Source organism: Bos javanicus, chromosome 2, assembly GCF_032452875.1.
Source record: "Bos javanicus breed banteng chromosome 2, ARS-OSU_banteng_1.0, whole genome shotgun sequence".
NCBI classification, from domain to species: domain Eukaryota; kingdom Metazoa; phylum Chordata; class Mammalia; order Artiodactyla; family Bovidae; genus Bos; species Bos javanicus.
Window position 1 is genome coordinate 119993654 of NC_083869.1, and position 18512 is coordinate 120012165.

At 47.4% G+C, this 18512-nt stretch overlaps 1 protein-coding gene across 5 annotated transcripts in view; it reads left to right on the forward strand.

Moving 5' to 3' along the window:
* The window catches only part of DIS3L2 (DIS3 like 3'-5' exoribonuclease 2), a 362444-nt gene that overhangs the window by 226046 nt on the left and 117886 nt on the right, over positions 1–18512 (forward strand). For all 5 annotated transcript variants that reach the window (XM_061388346.1, XM_061388312.1, XM_061388328.1 and 2 more), the window contains exon 11: positions 9419–9531. In XM_061388346.1, the coding sequence (XP_061244330.1) occupies positions 9419–9531 (113 nt within the window). The remainder of the gene's footprint in view (positions 1–9418; positions 9532–18512) is intronic.

Below are 18512 nucleotides of genomic sequence, written 5' to 3' on the forward strand. Positions count from 1 at the left end.
GAGGAGCCAGGAATGGGGGGCAGCTGCTGAGGAGGGACCCAGCATTTTGTTAGTGTGCATTAAAAAAAAAAACAACAAACTGTAAAATAAGTAACCCACTTACATAAAAATTAGAATTTATGTATCAGCAGAAAGAGAAGTCAGGGTCCTGCCCCTCAGAGAAAACGACTCTTACCATCTTGATATATTTCTTTCCAGACATTTTTAAACTGGTTTACATTTTTTTTTTTACTTTAGACTTTTCATCTTTATTCCCTTTCCAGCCTTTGGAAGCTGGAAACATGACAAATGTGTATGATGTAGGAAGGAACAGTCCCCGTATCCTCAGGCTGCAGAGGTCGTCACTGCGGGCGTTTTTAATTCTGTTCCTCATACGCGGTAACCCTCTCCTGCCTCTGTTGGCTGGCCTTCCTTTGAAAACTTGTAGCTAGTTTTACTTAACTGGATTTTTCCTTTTTAAACTTTTTTTTCTTTCCTTAGCTTCAACCTCTACAGTTGTGTTTTTTTTTTTTTTTTAATTTTGGATAGAAAATGTTGAACACGCACAAAAGCAGACAGAACAGTATAATGAAACCCCTTGTTCCCCTCTCCCAGCCCTGGCAACCCTGAAACCATGGCCAGTCCACCCCACTCCCAGCCCACTCCCAGCCCTTACATGGACCTGCGAACCTTGTAATTGCCTTTGAGGGTCCTTCTCGGCCCTTCTGACCTCACTCTCTTCTGGCAGTGAGGAAGGACGAAGTGCCTGCCCTCCTGCACTCCAGACTTCTCGTGAGCCTGTGCTCTCTGTCCCAGGTCTGACCTGGGCTCTCCCCGCTCCTGAAACGCCTTGAAGTTCCCAGACGTTGGGTGTGGCAGCCTCCCATGCTCAACTGCTCATTCTCTTCCCTGTTAATGAAGGAGGCCATCGCTCAAATCATTTGGAAGGGGAAAAGTGGAATTTACTACCTGGGTGTTCCTCTTCCATGCTGTTCGTATAAATTTAAAACTTAGATTCCTGAGAATTAGATTGAACATGACAAAAATTGCTGTGTGGGCAGTTTAGTGAGCACTTGCAGATTGATAGAGCCCTTTGTAATAATGAAGGAAAAAGGTTCTGTAGGCTGCTTGGTTCCAGAAGGTGAGCTCACCAGTTACGGTGCTGCAGCTAATACTTCTCATTAACCCTTTGCTGGATGGCCAAAAGAAAATACAAGAAAGACAGTCCCAGACTCTTCAAATCCTAGCCTTCAGGAGAACCTAAGAAATCATCTTGTACAACCCTCTTCTTATGCACAGGGACCTTACATTGCATTCAGATTTACTTATCCTAGAATTTTTTATGTTGCCTCCTTTTAAGCTTATAAAATATTCTCAAACCATCACTATGTCATGGCCATGGACTTCTGCCATGGCTTGCTGTACCAGTGGTCAACTTTTGCATTTGATTACATAACCAAATACCACACAGAACTAGAAGACGTCAGACTTTTACTTGCCCCTCTTACCTGGCAGCCCAGTCAGTGTTTCCACCAGAGTCAGAGGGAATTTTCTTAGCCCAACTAAAAGATGGAGTTGGTTGTGTGACTACACGGTGATCCAAGCCCAGTTGTCCCTAGGAAAGGGAGTTGGTCTCTAAAATTTAGTGGGACCAAACTAAGATCTTAGTTTAGTTTGGCTTCCCTCGTGGCTTTCCTGGTGGCTCAGATGGTAAAGCATCTGCCTGCAGTGCAGGAGACCCAGGTTCAATCCCTGAGTTGGGAAGATCCCCTGGAGAAGGAAATGGCAACCCACTCTAGTACTCTTGCCTGGAAAATTCCATGGACAGAGAAGCCTGGTGGGCTACAGTCCATGGGGTTGCAAAGAGTTGGACATGACTGAGTGACTTCACTAAGGTCAGGGCCTGCATTCCGACTGGGTTGCTGCTGTATGTGAGGCCCCTCCCAGCTGGGGATGTCTGATGGCAGAAAGTCCCTTTCTCTCCATCTTCTCGACTGGCTCACCATTTCTGAGCTTCCAGAACACTGTTGTTGTTTTTTTTTTTTTCACTCTCTTAAGACATGTTTTTAGGAAAACCGACCACAAGGTCAAGAGAGTGACCCTAGCCAGAGCAGCGTGTTCCCGTCACGTGGACCAGATGGAAAGCAGTCTGCGGGACAGGAAGCCCGACACCTGCTGCATCTGTCAGTGTGTCTAGTGGGCTGTGCTCCTTTTCATCTCCCTCTGTTTATCACACGTGTGACGTCACCGAAGGATTGCTCAACTTTGTTTGCCTGTTGGTGTTGTTCCTGAGAGGTTGTGACCTCCTTCAGGCCTGCTGTTTTCAGTCCGGTCTGACCCTGGGTGCATCAGTAGAACATGGTACGAGGACGAGGTCACTGGCAGCATGAGGAGGTGAACGTGGCATATCCAACACGTGTCGCTTCTCTGCTTAAAACTCCCTGCTGGGTTCCAATTACACGCGAAATATAAACACTTCCTCCTGGCCCATCGGGGCATCTCTCGCTGGGCCTCCTCTCTAGCCTCCTGGCTTCCAGTTCCCTCCTTTCCTATCTTCTTTCTGTTTCTGGAATGCACCCAGCCACCCCGCACTGCCCACACCCCCAAACCTTTGCTCTAGTGATCTTCCTCCGTGGGATGCTCTCCACTCTGTCAATATATGACTTCCTTTTATATACACAAATCTCAGTCTGTTTCCTCAGGGACACCTTTCCAAACCAAATCTGAGGTAGGTCCCAGGCGTTCTCATCACTCACTGTGTTTTATTTTCTTCCAAGTCGTTTTTGCTATGGTAAGCAATCTTAGCATTTATTTGTTTGCTTATTGTCTTTCTCTCCTCTTCGAGAGTGTAAGCTCCACAAGAGAAGGAACCTCGTCAGTCTTGTTTACTTGTATGTCTCCAGCGCCTAGGAAAAAAACATGCCTGTCGTATAGTAGGAGCCTAATAAGTATGTGTTAAGTGGCTAATTGAGTGAATGAAAGTGGTTATTAGGAGCACGTTTGGGAGGAGGGTGTTGAGGATTCCAAAGTGACTTGATCCCAAGCCACGTGGCTGTTTCACTGAGAGAAGACCCAGGGGCGGCAGACTCAGGGGGTAAACATTCGGAGCTGCTGCTGCTGCCCCCCAAGGAGAGCCCCTCCCCCTCCCCCCCACCCCCGGTGAAAGAGATGGGCCACTTCACTCATTATTGAAGGCAGAGTGCTGTCCCTGGAGGAGATGTGGCGGCCCCGTGGGGGGTGGAACTGGGCCGTCAGGCGGGGATGCTCAGCAGGTGTTTTGGTTCTGAGGGGAGATTTGTCTACATCGTCATTGATGTCTGAGGGTGGAGTGGGCTGCACTAGCAAGTAGGGGTTTGGCAGGCACGTCGGACGTGCAAATGGAAGGTTGGACACTTTCAGGGAAGAACCTGGTGTGGGGAGGACTCTGCACAGTTAGACCAGGCAGGGTTTACAGTCCCTTTCCACCCAGAGTGGCAGCGAATCTGCCCTGTGTTTTTATTTTCTTGCGTGTGTGCTCAATCATGTCTGACTCTTTTGCAGCCCCATGGACTGTAGCCCACCAGGCTTCTCTGTCCGTGAGGTTCTCCCAGCAAGAGTACTAGAGTGACTTGCCATTTCCTTCTCCGTGTCTTTTCCCGACCTTCTCTTCCTGACCCATGGATCAAACCCCCGTCTCTTGCATCTCCTGAAATGGCGGGCAGAGTCTTTACCACTAGCGCCACCTCATGTGCCAGCCGTGCACTCTATCTTTTCCTTGCTCTTTGTGCTGATTACAGAGGATAGGGGAGATACCTATGTCAGGACCTCCTTCCAGTGGGGGTGGGGGCTGCAGGGAGGGTGTAAGATTCTGTGGGAGACACCAAATTTGGGAGGGGGGCAACCTGGTCTAGATCATTGGGAAAGCCAGCCAGAGGGAGTGGGTTTTACACAGGGGTCTACAGGACTGGTGGGGGTCATCAGGAAAAGAAACAGGAAAGCGCCCTGCAAGGGAGGTGATGGGTTTGAACAGTTTAAGAAGTTTGGTGACAGTTTGTGGTACTCAAGGGCTTAGGGCCAGGAAAGTTGAACGTGCACAGGGCAGACCTACATGATGACAAATTTTGTCACGATTACTGCTTTGTGATACAGTGACAGAGCACAGCATGCAGAGAGAGGAGTGGAAGAAACAAGCCAAAGGGCAAGAACGCTGGCAGGAGCCAGGCTAGTAAGACCTTAGAAGCCAGGACTGGGCTGCATGCTCAGGGCTGTGGGGGCCTGCAGGGTTTGCGCAGGGGGTAAATGTGAACACTGGTGACCCACGTCTGGAAGGCCCTGCTCTCACTCCTGGTAAAGGGACGCTTGGTACTTTCCCTTCTGCAACAGGCTTGACCCTTTCAAGTACCTAGGACAGTCACTCTGCCACTGCTAAAGATGACTGCAGAGCAGAAGTGTGGAAAGGAATGGTTCCATCTCAGGGACTTTTAATTGAATAGGACTAGAGTTGATGGCTTAGAGGTTGTTCTGCAGTCAGTCCCTGTGACAAGAGGCTAAAGAGATGGCTGTGGGAGTAGGGATGTGGCTGCAAACAGCACTGGGAAAAGTCCCTGACAGGACTGCTGAATCCAGAGCCAAGAATGTGGCTTCTGCTCAATGAGAAGAGACAGGGAGGGACTTCCAGCTGTGACCCACTGAGATGGAAACGTGGGCTGTGTTGGCTCGTCCTGGAGTTACCCCGACAGCGGTTGCTGGTGAGGGCGGTCATAAAAGGGAGCAGAGGCTCTGGATCTGCCCCAGTTTTGAATCCAGGGTTTATTGCATTACTAGCCAGGTAACCTTAGACAAGTGACCTGGAACCTCTCTGAGCCTCAGATGACTCATCTGTGAAACACGGTTTATATGGCTATTGTCAAAGCTACATGAATGTGTGTGGAGCCCCTGGCACAAAATAGATATTAAGTAAATGGTCACTACTGCTATCCTTATCATTTTTATGATCATCATTGTCAACGTTATGTTCATGTTGTTGTTCTAGATTGCAAAACACTTTCAAATGTTCTCAGTGAAGTTGAAACAGATTTCATCTCAGCTCGCTCCCACAGAATGAGGTTTTGCAGCCTTCCTCTCTCATAGCCCTGGTCACACCAGACCGCCACCGTGTTAGCGTGCCTGCCCGCCCCATTAGACTGCGGGTGCCTTACGCAGACGGATCCTCTCACAGATGCCCAGTGCTAGAATAATCTCGTGGCCCCATTTCTGTGTATCCTGGGTCTGTGTAAGGAAGCTCTTGCTCACGACCAGAGCTCCTCAGAGCAAGTGGCTTCAGGATGTGAGCTCCCCACCCAGGAGGGCCTGTCACGGGCTGCCTGACAGGGACGCAGTCAGGATGTGGCTGACTGACTGGGAGGCCAGCTTGGAAGAGAAGACGCTTAAGCCCCTGCGTTGTGTTCTGTCAGCGTTTTCATTGGTGGAGCGCTGTGGTGTTCACTCAGGTTCATCCAAAGGGGCAGTCATGGAAGTCTGGGAGTGTGCACAGTGAGCCACACACGGCTGGCCTTGGGAACTCTCCCTTCCTCTGCTTCCGCAGCTCTTCACAACTCTCGGGACTCACCTTAGCCCCAGCAGATGAACATTTTTAATGTTTAAAAAAAAAATTAAGGAATACTTTTGTATGGAAGACTACTTTTTGAAACATCGAATTGGTCTTAGATGTTTGGCAGCATATACTACATAACCTTTTGGATTTGTATTTTCTCTTTCATAGAATAAAAACTCAAGAGTTCTGCAAGTTCACATTATGTAAATATATGTAATAAAATATTTACTTAGGGTTTCCATAAAAAAAGGTCCAAAGGAGAGAGTAAGAGAGCTCCTCTTTGCTGGTTTTAGAGGCTCTTCTGGGAATCCCGAGAGAAATTTAAGCCTCTCAAATCTGTTTTGATTGGCCCCTGCATGTTTTATCTCCTGTAATGAGCTCTTTGTCAGTTTGTCAATTTTGACTAAGGACAGAAAGTTCATGTGTAGTAACAGCACACAGACTGAATTTAAAATGATGGTTTATATCATGATGTAATAATCCTCTCTCTTTTCCTTTAGTCAATATTGACCTGGTAGGCCAGTATATTACAACTCTGACTTCAAAAGAAGACACTTTATTTTACCTTCTCCCAGTGTTGGTTTTAGATACTGGTAATACGGAAATTGGGAGTTGAGCCGTCTGAGACGCTTGGCCACGTTCTCTCCGGGCTGAGTTCCTCGATCTTTGCAGGCAGGTCTCTCTGCTCCTGGTGACCCAACAACACAGCTGCGAAGCTCACACAGGGAAGCAGCTGAACTTTGAGCCACACTGGTTTTCCTCAGCTTTCCAGACATCCCCTTCCTCTGTGGGAAATAGGCCTGGTCTGTGATCCCATAGCGGCCAATATTTCTTAGATGGGTTTGGGTTTCCCCTAAAGTATTAATGTTACAGGACTGGGTGGAAAACCCCAATGCTGCCCTGTAGGAGGGTGGGCCCCGAGTGTGAGACAGATGAGAGTGGGGAATCTTAAATTCTTTTTTTCCCTGAACCTCTTATTTTAACCACCCCAAGTTTAAACACTTTTCCATTTTAAAAAATTGAGGGAAAAATCTTCCCCCAGTTAAGAAGAAATAAGGGAAATAGCTACAACAGCAAGGAGATCAAACCCTTCAATCCTAAAGGAAATCAACCTGAATATTCATTGGAAGGATCGATGCTGAAGCTCAAGCTCAAGCTCCAGTACTTTGGCCACCTGATGCAAAGAACTGACTCATTGGAAAAGACCCTGATGCTGGGAAGGATTGAGGGCAGGAGGAGAAGGGGACGACAGAGGATGAGATGGTTGGATGGCATCACCAACTCGAAGGACATGAGTTTGAGCAAGCTCTGGGAGTTGGTGATGGACAGGGAGGCCTGGCGTGCTGCAGTCCATGGGGTCACAAAGAGTTGGACACGACTGAGTGACTGAACTGAACTGAAATAGCTACAGAGTTTGCAGCTAAAATGTGAGATACCTTAAGACTGATTATCCAGGTAAAGCAGAAGAAAAAGTGGTGACATGTTAGCGAGCGCCTCTGAGTCAGCTTGGCTATCAGGCTTGGTTATTTTAGTGAGTCATAACCAAAAGGAAATTGATCGACACGTGAATTTCCAAGTCTCCAGGTAGGCTGGTTTCATGTTCAGCTGTGCCCTCAAGTCCAAACAAGGCCATTGTGCATCTCCCTGTGATTCTCAGCCTTGTTGTTTTCTCTGTCAGCATAATTATGGAGCAAAGGTGTTTCCTTGACAGTTCCAGACTTACTGTCCAGAGTCTGGGGAGAGAGACCCTCTTTTCTGAAGTCCATATCAACCCCTGGAAACAGGCTCAGACGTAAAGAATAGACTTATGGACATGGGGAGAGGTGAGGAGAGGGTGAGATGTATGGAAAGAGTAACATGGAAACTTACATTACCATATGTAACATAGATAGCCAACAGGAATTTGCTGTATGGCTCAGGAAACTCAAACAGGGGCTCTGTATCAACCTAGATGGGTGGGATGGGGAGGGAAATGGGAGGGAGTTTCAAAAGGGAGGGGATATATGTATACCTATGGCTGATTCATGTTGAGGTTTGACAGAAAACAGCAGAATTGTGTAAAGCAGTTATCCATCAATAAAAAATTAATTAATTAAAAAAAAAAAAACAGGCTCAGAGTAAATCTACTTGGGTCACATGCCTATACCTAGACCAGTCACTATGAACCGGAATGGGGTATAGTGGAATTCCGTCAAGCACATATTTAAATGGTGAGCAGTTCCCCTCTGTGCTTGTATCATCAGTGCCCATGCTGCTCACTGTCTCCAAGTCAAGGGCCATTTCACAGGTGTGCTCTTTTCCATATTCTGTCCACTCTGTGCATTTTCACGTGTACATGTTGGTGTGTATGTGTGTAATCACATACAGTATATCCGATAGATGATGTAGAGGATGTTCAAGAGTAAATCCTAAATGTATACCCTAACTAGCCCCCAAGCCCACTTTGATGCAGTTCCCACCAGCCTGAGTCCTTGGATCAGGTCTCTGGTAGAACTGATAGAGCAAGCGGGACCTGCTGAAAAAACAACTCCGCCAGGAAGGGAACAGGCAATTCTAAAAGGGAAAGAAAGTAGGTCTTTTACCAGAACAGCAAAGACAACAGGCAGACACACTAATTGTTGATTCATTCACTCAGGAAGTATTTATTGAGTGCCTACCATGTCAGGGATTTCCCTGGTGGCTCAGATGGTAAACGCGTCTGCCTACAAATGCGGGAGACCCAGGTTCGATCCCTGGGTCGGGAAGATCCCCTGGAGAAGGAAATGACAACCCACTCCAGTACTCTTGTCTGGAAAATTCCATGGATGAAGGAGTGTGGTAGGCTGTAGTTCATGGGGTCGCAAAGAGTCGGACACGGCTGAGTGACTTCACTTTCACTTTCACCATGTCAGGCATTCTTCTAGGCACTGGGCCCACAGCAGTGGACTTGACACTAAAGGCACTGCCTTACTGCAACCTTCACTGTAGGGGCAGACAGTGAACACAGGAGCAAGTAAAGATGCCCTGTGGTGTCTGGGAGTGATGATAGCTCTGAAAAGACCACGGTAAACATCTTCAGCTGTGGGTTAGGTACTGTAGTGGTGCAGGTGGGGGAAACAGGTCAGAGCATCTTGTCTTGTTCTGGGATTCTGTCTCCATCGACCCTTATATGGTGAGAAGGATTTGGGTGGGCAAATCCTGTTGCAATTATTATCCCAAGTGTACGAAAAAGCATGAGCCAAGCAAGCATCCAAATGGGATGAGGTAAGATACGTTCTGGGAGTGGGAAGAGGTTTCCCACGACGTCTGTGTAGAGAGTGCGTGGAAGATGAGCCATAAGGCTGGCAAGGTGGATTGAGGCGAGCCTGTGCAAGGGCATGAGTAAGAGGCTCGACATCACTGCACCTGTGGTTCTGCCGGGTATTAGCAGCAGTGTGGAGGGTGGGATGGGGGGAAGGGTGAAATCAGGTAGGAAGGCCAGCCCTGGGGCTGAGTGAAGGCTGGCATAGACCGAAGGGGCAGTGCTTTCAGAGGCTTTAGGGACTAATTCCTTCTGGTGAGCTGAGGATTCATTAATCATCCAAAATGAGTCTTCTTCTGCAAGTGTACTGATGTTTACTCAGAGACAAAGAAAACTTTAGCAGTGGTAAACATCTTGTAAAAATGGTTAGTGTCGTCTATTCAGGATAAAAAAATCTCATCTGTTGGACTAGTGAGGAAAGTAACCCTAGCGTACTCCCCAGAGGGTCGGTGGAGAGCCTGAAGGAGGCAGCCTGGGCTCCACGCCCCCTGACCTCGGAGAGCGACCTGCCTTCTCGGGGTAGATTCCCAGGAAGGGTCACCCTGGCCTTCAGTTCCAGGCTGATCAACCTTCTTGTGCATTTACAGGCAACTTTGAAGTGGGCGTGCACATTGCTGATGTCAGTTACTTTGTTCCTGAGGGATCCAGTCTGGATAAAGTGGCTGCTGAGAGAGCTACGAGTGTCTACTTGGTTCAGAAGGTAAAAATCAGTCTCTAGTTTCTTGGGTTGAAAAACATGCTTCTGTTATGTTACCTTCCTTTGTTTGTTTGTCCTTTTAAAAAAAAATCATGAGGAACAGCTCTTGTGTGTGCTGCTTACTCTGGAAATGCCCCACCCCTGGGGTCCCAGGAGCCTGAGCCCATGCTCGTATCATGAGTGGGCCATGGCCATAGGACTTAGCCTAGGATGTCTAGTATTTACCAAGTTCCTCTGGCATGCCCAACTTGTCCACCCCAATCACTGACCCCCTCAGAAGGGAAAGGACAAAGATTAACTCAGGTGGACCACAGACCTAAAGGGAAGGACTCGTGTCATCCTGGCAATGTGAAGGGTGGCAGTGGGTCTTTTTAAGAGGCAGTACTCTACTGGGTCGTTTTTTACTTGGTAGAGACCTTAAAACTGTCACTGACGATTTCATGTCAGTTTTCCCGCGTGTCCCTGTGGCACCACCATGCCCACTGCCTCCCCATCACATCATTTCCCAGATTGTGCCATCTGCCAAGGGTGTGTCTTTTCAGACACAAAGACAGAGGAGCCACATTCCAAACGCGTGATTGGTGTGGGGCCCAAGGCCTGTAAGTTCGCCCCGCTATTAGAGTATACATTCCTTTCAAGTCTGAAACCAAGGCTCTGTACAAATAGAGGCATCAGCTGTGTCAGGGATTTCTTAGCTGCTCTCTCTTGTCTCTGGAGCCCACTTTGGCCAGGGTCGCTGCAGCTTCAACATGGCTGTCATCTGAGGCTGTCACCTTGGATAATGGTGATATTATATATCCCATCATTCCTCAGCTCCAGGACCTTCTAGAGCTGTGCTCTGAGGCCTCAGCACCTCAGCCATACCTGGCAGCATGGGTGACATGTGGAAGATAGACTTCCAGACGTGTCCCTGCCAGGGTCCAATAAGCCATGTCATTTGGCCTGTGAGTGCCCCAGCCGTCTGCTAACAGTAAGAATCTCTGCTGGGCAGAAGGGTTGTTGCATAGTTGAATCCTCATTCATTTCCCCAACCCAGTCCTGTACAGTCCAGCACTCCACCTGCCCCCCCCCTTACACACATGGTCTTGGATAACTTATACCAGCAGTCTCCTTGCCAACCCCAAGAGGGGTACATTCTAGAATCCCTGGAGTCCAGTTTTAGCAACGTGCCTGTGTTGTGCTTACAAAGGTGCTGGCAGTTCTAGAACAGGAGTCCTCAGGGACAATCCAAAAGGTCCTAGGATGTCTAGTATTTACCAGGTTCCTCTCACATGTTCAACTTGTCCACCCCAATCACTGACTCCCTCAGAAGGGAAAGGACATAAATTAACTCAAATGGACCACAGACCTAAATGTAAAATGTGAAACTATAAAACTCCTACAAGATAACATTGGAGAAGATTTAGATGCCCTCAGTTTGGCAATGACCTTTTTGATGCAGTACCAAAGACACACCTCTGAAAGAAAGAATCGATAAGCTGGGCTTAATTAAAATTAAAAATCTATGCTCAGCAAAAGACACTGTCAAGAAAATTGGACATCTGGTTTATTCAGGTGTTCAGCTTTGCCTGCCATTTATAGTAGGTGCTCAGAACCTCCATGTAGGTGTTTTCTGCTGCTCCAGATATGAGAATACTGAAAGAGAGGGGGATGGAGTTGATCATTGAGCTGTGAAATTCTGGGTCAGATGCTGCATAATCATTCAGACCCAGTTATAATTAACAGTGTGTTATCAGTGACAGGTAACCTCTAGGCATAGTGGTACTAAAAGACCCAGAACCTTCAGTCACCCCTCAGTGGGAATGGAAAGCTGTATCCTCTTCTGAACAGGAGGTGTTCTACCCCAAAGACTTAGCTTATGTCCAAGCATCCATGCCCGTCTGGCCTCTGTGGCCTGTTCAAACCTAAATGTGGTGTTTGAGGACTTCTGTTTGACCCCCATCCCACATGATGTCTGTGACACCTGTGTCCAAGCCGAGGGCAGGTATAGGTGGCCTAAGAGAATGCAGCCCAAATGCACCACCCACACAAATCACTGAACATCAACACGTGAGGCTTGCTGCCTGACCTCCCCTCCCCTGGCTGTGAAACCTGAGCCATCACCATTGCACTTCTATCCATGTGAATGAACAGTGCTGGCCCTCAGTGTGTGTTTGTGTTTTTTGGAGGGTCTACTCAACATTTTTCAAGTTCATATTCCACTCAGTGTTCACTTACAACCAAATAAGACCTATCAACTGGGACCAGAAGAAGTATTGTTATTGTTACACCCATTTCTACTGATGACATTCCTTGTTTCCTTTATGAGTTTCCTCATGCCTTTATTTAATATCCTCATTCATAGTAGCCTCAATTTCTGAGCTTCCCAGTATAGGGTAGCCCACTAGTACCTCAGGAGCCATGAGTTACTTAGGAGGATATTGCATTTCTGGTAGGCTGACCTGAAGTGAGAAATATATCATCAAGCCTGGGTCTCATAAGGCATCCATTCAGAGTTATGGACTGAATGTTTGTTTCCCCCTCAAACTCATGTATTGAAATCCTAATCCCTAATGTGATGATCTTATAAGGTGGGGCCTTTGGGAGGTGATTAGGTCTTTAGGGTGGAGTCCTCATGAATGAGATTAGTGCCCTTATAGGAAGAAAGCCCAGAGAAGGCAATGGCAACCCACTCCAGTATTCTTGCCTGGAGAATCCCAGGGACGGAGGAGCCTGGCGGGCTGCCATCTATGGGGTCGCACAGAGTTGGACACAACTGAAGTGACTTAGCAGCAGCAGCAACAGGAAGAGAGCCCAGAGAGCTTTCTCATCACCATATGAGGATCCTGCAGGAAGGTGTCATCCCTGAACCAGGAAACGGGCCCTCCTAGACATTGATCTGCCATCACCTTAATTCTAGATGTCCCAGCCCCCAGAACAGTGAGAAATTAGTATGTGTTGTTTAAGCCACCCGATCTGAGTGTGATAAGATAGGCAGAATCTTTTAAAGTTGAATGGCCTGACAGTTTTACTTCTAGGTATGTACTTAACAGAAATGCATGCATGTGTTAGAAGGAAAACGTATGACAATATTTGTTGCAACACTATTAAAGTAGCCAAAAAACTAGAAACTATTCAATCCCATCAGCTGTGGTATAGGCACTCAGTGGGATGCTGTACAACAATGAGTGACAGCTCCACACACGAACGTAACGGGGAAAGAAAGCAGACACGAGAGTACACACTGTGTGAGTCCATTTACATAACGTTCAAAAACAAGCAAAGCGAGAAGTCAGAATAGTGATGGTGCTCAGTTGCTTCCGTCGTGTCCAACTCTTTGTGACCCCATGGACTGCAGCCTGCCAGGTTCATCCGTCCACAGGGTTCTCCAGGCAGGAGTACTGGAGTGGGTTGCCATGCCCTTCTCCACAAGATAGTGATTACCCTTGAGGACAGGGGCCCATCTGGTGGGGGCTTCTTATGATTCTTGGTCTGGGCCCATGAGTGTTCAGTTTGTGAAAATGCTTCAAGCTCTTCCTTATGAATTGTGTGTGGGGGGTGTGTGTGTGTTGAAATCTTTTTTCTTCTGAAGCTTGTGGGGGTGACTTTCAGCATTCCACTCTGGTTCCTTTTAGCGTATGCAAGCAGCCTACTCAGGCAAAGGAACTGACCTCAAAATCCAAGACCCCGACTCAGACTTGGCCCTCCTGAGAACACAGCTCTGATGTTTGTACCTTGACGACACTTATAACCTCAGGTTGGAGACATCCCGTCTACACCTCCTGCCCAGAAATGCAGTTGGCTCAATCCAGCCTTTGTTTGGCCCAGAGCCTTACTTAGGGAAGGGAGATGAGACTTTAAAACCCCTTTTATCTGCAAAAACTGTAACGTTGTGATGGAAAGAGAAATAGAGGTAGCAGTCAGACTCCATGAGGTGAATAAATGTGAAACGTTCTTCCCCTATAGATTCAAATGTTTAAGAAGTTTTGACCCAACTAGAAGTTCTTATTCCAAGCAGATGGCTTTCTCTTATCTAGCAGCCACACTCTCCTTTTTATAGCCAGGAATTACATTTCAAATTCAGAAAATGAAAATTGAGTTAAGTAACTAATCAGCCTGTTTCCTTTGCTCTTCTCTTTCCTTTGGTTTTGTGACTGTCACCGTTCTAGCATTTCTCTCTGGGACTGCAGAGTTGGGGCTTCTTGGCCCTGAAAGGCCAGGAGCTGAGTGGAGGGAGGGCTCCTGCTGCTGGACCCTGCCCCCAAGCTTGGCATTCGTGAGTGGTGCCGGCCGCAGCCTTGGGCAGCAGCAGCTGTGCTTTCTGATTCCTTTGAACTACTGCTCTGACCTTTCTTCCTACTCATTTGTGTTTCTTAAAGGACCGTGTCCAGGAACTTTTCTGCTGTTTTCACTTGACTTTGCCTATAAACGTCTGCTTCAAAGCTGCTGCTCTCCCCACCCCCCACCCAGGTTCCCTCTGTCTCATTTGGCAAAATCGTTTCTCTCTCTCTCAAGTTCATCAGACTGGGGCAGAGTGTGTGTGTTGGGGGGTGGGGGAGGGCATACCATCTGTAGGGAAGGTGGCATCAGTCTCTTTTCATTCCATGTTACTCACCTATAAGTAACTGACGTCAGCATTATAGTCGAAGCTTGATTTGGGAAATTCTCCCATAGATTAGGATAGTCTTCAGTGAAATAGATCTTGGGTCCAGATACTATGTTACTGTCCAGATTAGCATCATGTGCATGCATTCTAAGTTGCTTCAATCATGTCCCACTCTTTGCAACCCTATGGCCCTGTAGCCTGCCAGGCTCCATGTGGAGTCCATGGGGATTCTCCAGGCAAGAATACTGAAATAGGTTGCCATGCCCTCCTTTAGGGGATCTTCCCGACCCAGGGATCAAACCCGCGTCTCTTATGTCTCCTGCACTGGCAGGTGGATTCTTTACCACTGGCACCACCTGGGAAGCCTCAGATATCACCATACTATCTTATACATGAAATTCTTTTTGTTGGGATTTTACTCACACTAATACAGATTTAGTTACTCGTTAACATTAGGGTACACTTAGAAGGAAAGATAAATTTGTATATTGTATTTAAATCCTATGAAAAAGCACTCTTTTTGACAAAAGATAGATATCTGTTAGGATACGGGACAACTGTCTATCTCAGCTTAGTCTTGTCCTGCTCAGAAGGATGTGACAGCTAGCTACTTAATATCCCCAAGCTATTTTCTCTGAGAGGGAAATACAAGGCAATAATAGAATTTAAGGTAATGTTTAAAAAATAAGTGAAGAAGTTTTTAAAATAAAACCTAAACAGTTGAAACCTAAACCTAAATTTTCTGCCTGTTGGCTCAAGCACTTGTGTTATTTTAGGTGTGAAACAGCTCAAATGAAAGTTCTCCCATAAATCTCTACGATATTTTATTGGTACTGCTTTATAATAGAGATCAAAGATGGGGATTGGAAGCCCGTCTTAATATGGAGTCCAAAGAGTTTTAAGATGTTCCTTTATGACCCCAGCAGGTTGTCAGAGTGTTGATGTTTTGTTAATGTCAAACTGTGGAGCAAAGAGTTGATCAAATTCAGAATTCATGGAAGTGTTGATATGAAAAAGAAAACTCTTTAAGCAGAGATGTTGGCTGGCAGATGAATTATCTCTTCGCTGTAAGTCATTTCAGCCTGTGAGTGGGGAGCTAGCTGAATGTACCTTATCGTTAAAACCTCGAAGTCCTGAGAGAACAGGAGGAAAAACTCACCAAGTTCTCAGGCTCTCATAGCCAGTGGGCACTGCCGGTGGGAGAGAGGTTTGGGAGCTGGCAGGAGCCTGGGGTAAAAGGGGCAGAAGAAGCCCCTGCAGCCTGCCTCCACCCCCGTACCCCACCCGGCGCTGGAGAACCCCCAGTGGGCGTTGCCATCTGCCCCCTGCGAGCTGTTGTGACCCCTGTATCACGGCTAGTCCTTCCTGTTCCTTTTTTCCTAGATGATTGATTCTCCCCCGTCTGTGGCCCTTTCCGCTGGTCACAGGGCTGTCCTGGCTAACCCATTGCTGAACTTGGCCAGCCTGCCCGCTGTGGCTTTAGCAGATGTTTCTGCTCTGTGAGGCTAACAGAAGATTTTATAGTCTCGATGGTACCCCCACCCAGCTGCCTTGGGCAATTTACCTAAGTGATCCATTTCTCTCCACTGTCCTAAGCCCTGGTCCACAATGCTTAGAAAGTCAGTGTGGGATCTTCAGTGTCCTTTTTTCCTGTAACCGGCTTTTAAGATCTGCCCTGACCCAGCTTTGATTCTGGCCCTGAAACAGGCGTAAGAAGACTTAGCACCCTTTAAGCCCCTTTCCTTTTCTGCTGCCTGAAGTGTCACCAGTTAGCATTTGTTGAGTACTGGCTGTGTACCAGGTCTGGAAAGACAAGAGAGAGGCTGCTCTTGCCCTGGGTGGTCAGGGGAGGTAGGCAGGGAACAGTGACAGTACCCTGCACTGCCTGTGGGTGTGGAAGTGCTCCGCAGAGAGGGAGCATCAGAGGAGAGAGGAACTGTCTCTCCCTGGACTGGTGGTGGGAGAGGAAATTTTTTAAGAGCCAGGAAGGCTTCATCAATTGATTTTTGAGCAGTGTTTCAAATTGTGAGTAGAAAATTCCTTGGTAGACAAAAGTGGTTGGAGAGAGCATCTCAATTAGAGGTTAGAGAAAGCATGGAACATCCAAGGAACAGTACGTAGTTTGGAATTGCTGGGGTATGAACTGCAGGGGGAGCCAAGAGATGAAGTTTCAAAGGCAGACCAGGGAGCTTGGGTTTCATCTTGCGGTCAAGCAAGGAAGTGACATCATCTCCTTTGACTAAGATAGAAAATCACCTTAGCCACTGTGTGGTTGAGGAACAGTGAGACAGAGCAGAAAGGTACTTATCGGTACGAGGGCCCCTCCCCTCAGTCATGGCCCCTTGAGGCTTTGAGTAACCACCCCAAAACAGAGAGAGATCTTTGCTCACAGAATCATAGGCGAGTTGAGCACCGCAGTGGTATCCAACTGGACCCCAGAGAATAGAGCAGTAGATGTCTTCAGCCTGGTGGTTGAGGAACATCCTGAACAAGGAGCATTCACATCCGCCCCCAGACTCGTCTCCTCCCAATCTAGCAATCACATCCCACAGCAGAGCATGGCCAGGTACGTGGGAGAGGTTAGCATCCCCTGTCAGCTCTGCCATCTCTTTGGAGATGGATTCTGTGGGCCCTCTGCCGGCTTCCTCTTGAGAGCTCCTGGCCGCTGCACATGGAGGATGCAGGCTTGTACTGAAGACCTCTTGGCCTTCATGGTGATGTTTGGGCCTTTGCTCATTAGTGGGATGAGCAAAAAAATAAAATTTCTGAATTCAGCTCATCAGCCATTGGGGGAGATAAAGACAATGTGTCCCAATGTAAATAGGATTGCAGATTATCACTGGGTGGAATTTAGTAAGAAGATTTGAAAGTCTGGAAAATGATATGGAAATCTTACCCAGAGTAATTTCAACTCTCGAACTCTGCTGATGGTTTAGGATACTTAGGATATGTCCCAAGACAGACGAAGGTTCCACATTCGAACAGCAGAAGAGGGAGAGGAAAAGACTCAGAGAGATTTTGAATGCACAACTTGTGGGACCCGGAGCTAATTGGATGGAGTAGGGGGGGAGGACCCGCCCCTCTTGGTTATTTTCTCCATCATTGTTCAGCCAGGACCTGTGAAAGACTGTCAGAGGACTTGTGGATCTGTAGAGTTGGGACAGGGAAAGTGAGAGCGTTTGAGAACTTAGAAGGAACTCTCCACGTGGGCCACACTGAGTAATGAAGCTGAAAAAGACACTGTGGAAAACTCTCCAGGGATGAGGGATGCCTATGCGTTCACAAGATGCTGGTGACGGTCAGCGGTTTCTCACCTGCTCGAGCACTCACTTCTCTTTTCCAGTCAGACATTGTGTCCTGTACTTAGCACCCTACCCCAGGGTCTCTCCAGGACCGTGGCAGGTCTCAAGTAGCCAAGTGTGGGGACCACTATGCTGTCTAGGCGAGTCTCCCCCGAAGCAACAGAACTGGTACGTGCAGAAGCCACTTTCCGAGTGGCTGTCTCAGCCTCCCTCCCACAAGGTCCCTGACGTGCTGCGCACTCGACACACGTGCCGTGCGCCGCGGGGCAGTCCCAGCACCACGGGCGGAGAACAGGCCCAGTTTATGAGAGGCCCTGACATGCCGAACCACGGATGTGCTTGTAACATCTTCATTCCTTTGCTTTTCGGAAATAACTGTCTATACAAAACTATATGGATATAAAGACTGTTTTCTCAGAAGTCCACCTGAATCCTGCCTTAAGATCTAGTGAAAGCTTATTGAAAGGAATGCCCTTTAAAAATTAGGCATAATTATACTACCCCAAAAGTTTTAATGTTTAGCTTGTTTTCCTCTGTGTAAGACATAGGATATCAAGCAGTGTTTATAACCTTGGTCAGCTGCTGAGTGTACCGATAGTTTTTAAGCGAGAATAGCCAGAACAGTTTAATAACAATAACAATAATAATAATAATGTGTGCTCAGTCATGTTCAACCCTTTGCATCTCCAGGGACAATAGCCTACCAGGCCCCTCTGTCCATGGGGTTTTCCAGGCAAGAATACTGGATTGAGTTGCCATTTCCTTCTCCAGGGGATCTTCTCGACCCAGGGATCCAACCCTGGCCTCCTGCACTGGCAAGTGGATTCTTTACTACCAGCACCACCTGGGAAGCAGGCTTATCATACACTTAAAATACTAGCTGCCTATCAACTTGTTAAGTACAGATGTTTAAGTGGAAGTTTACTATGTAGTTCATAAAATGTTTCATGTGATAATGATAAACAGTTAATTAACGTAGACAAAAATAGGTGATTTGTTTTCTGGGCAAAAGTCAGCCATTCATTTGTAAACTGTAAGTGCCTGCTGTGTGTCAAAGCGCTGGACAGAGAGACAGAAACAGTCCTCATTCCTGAAGA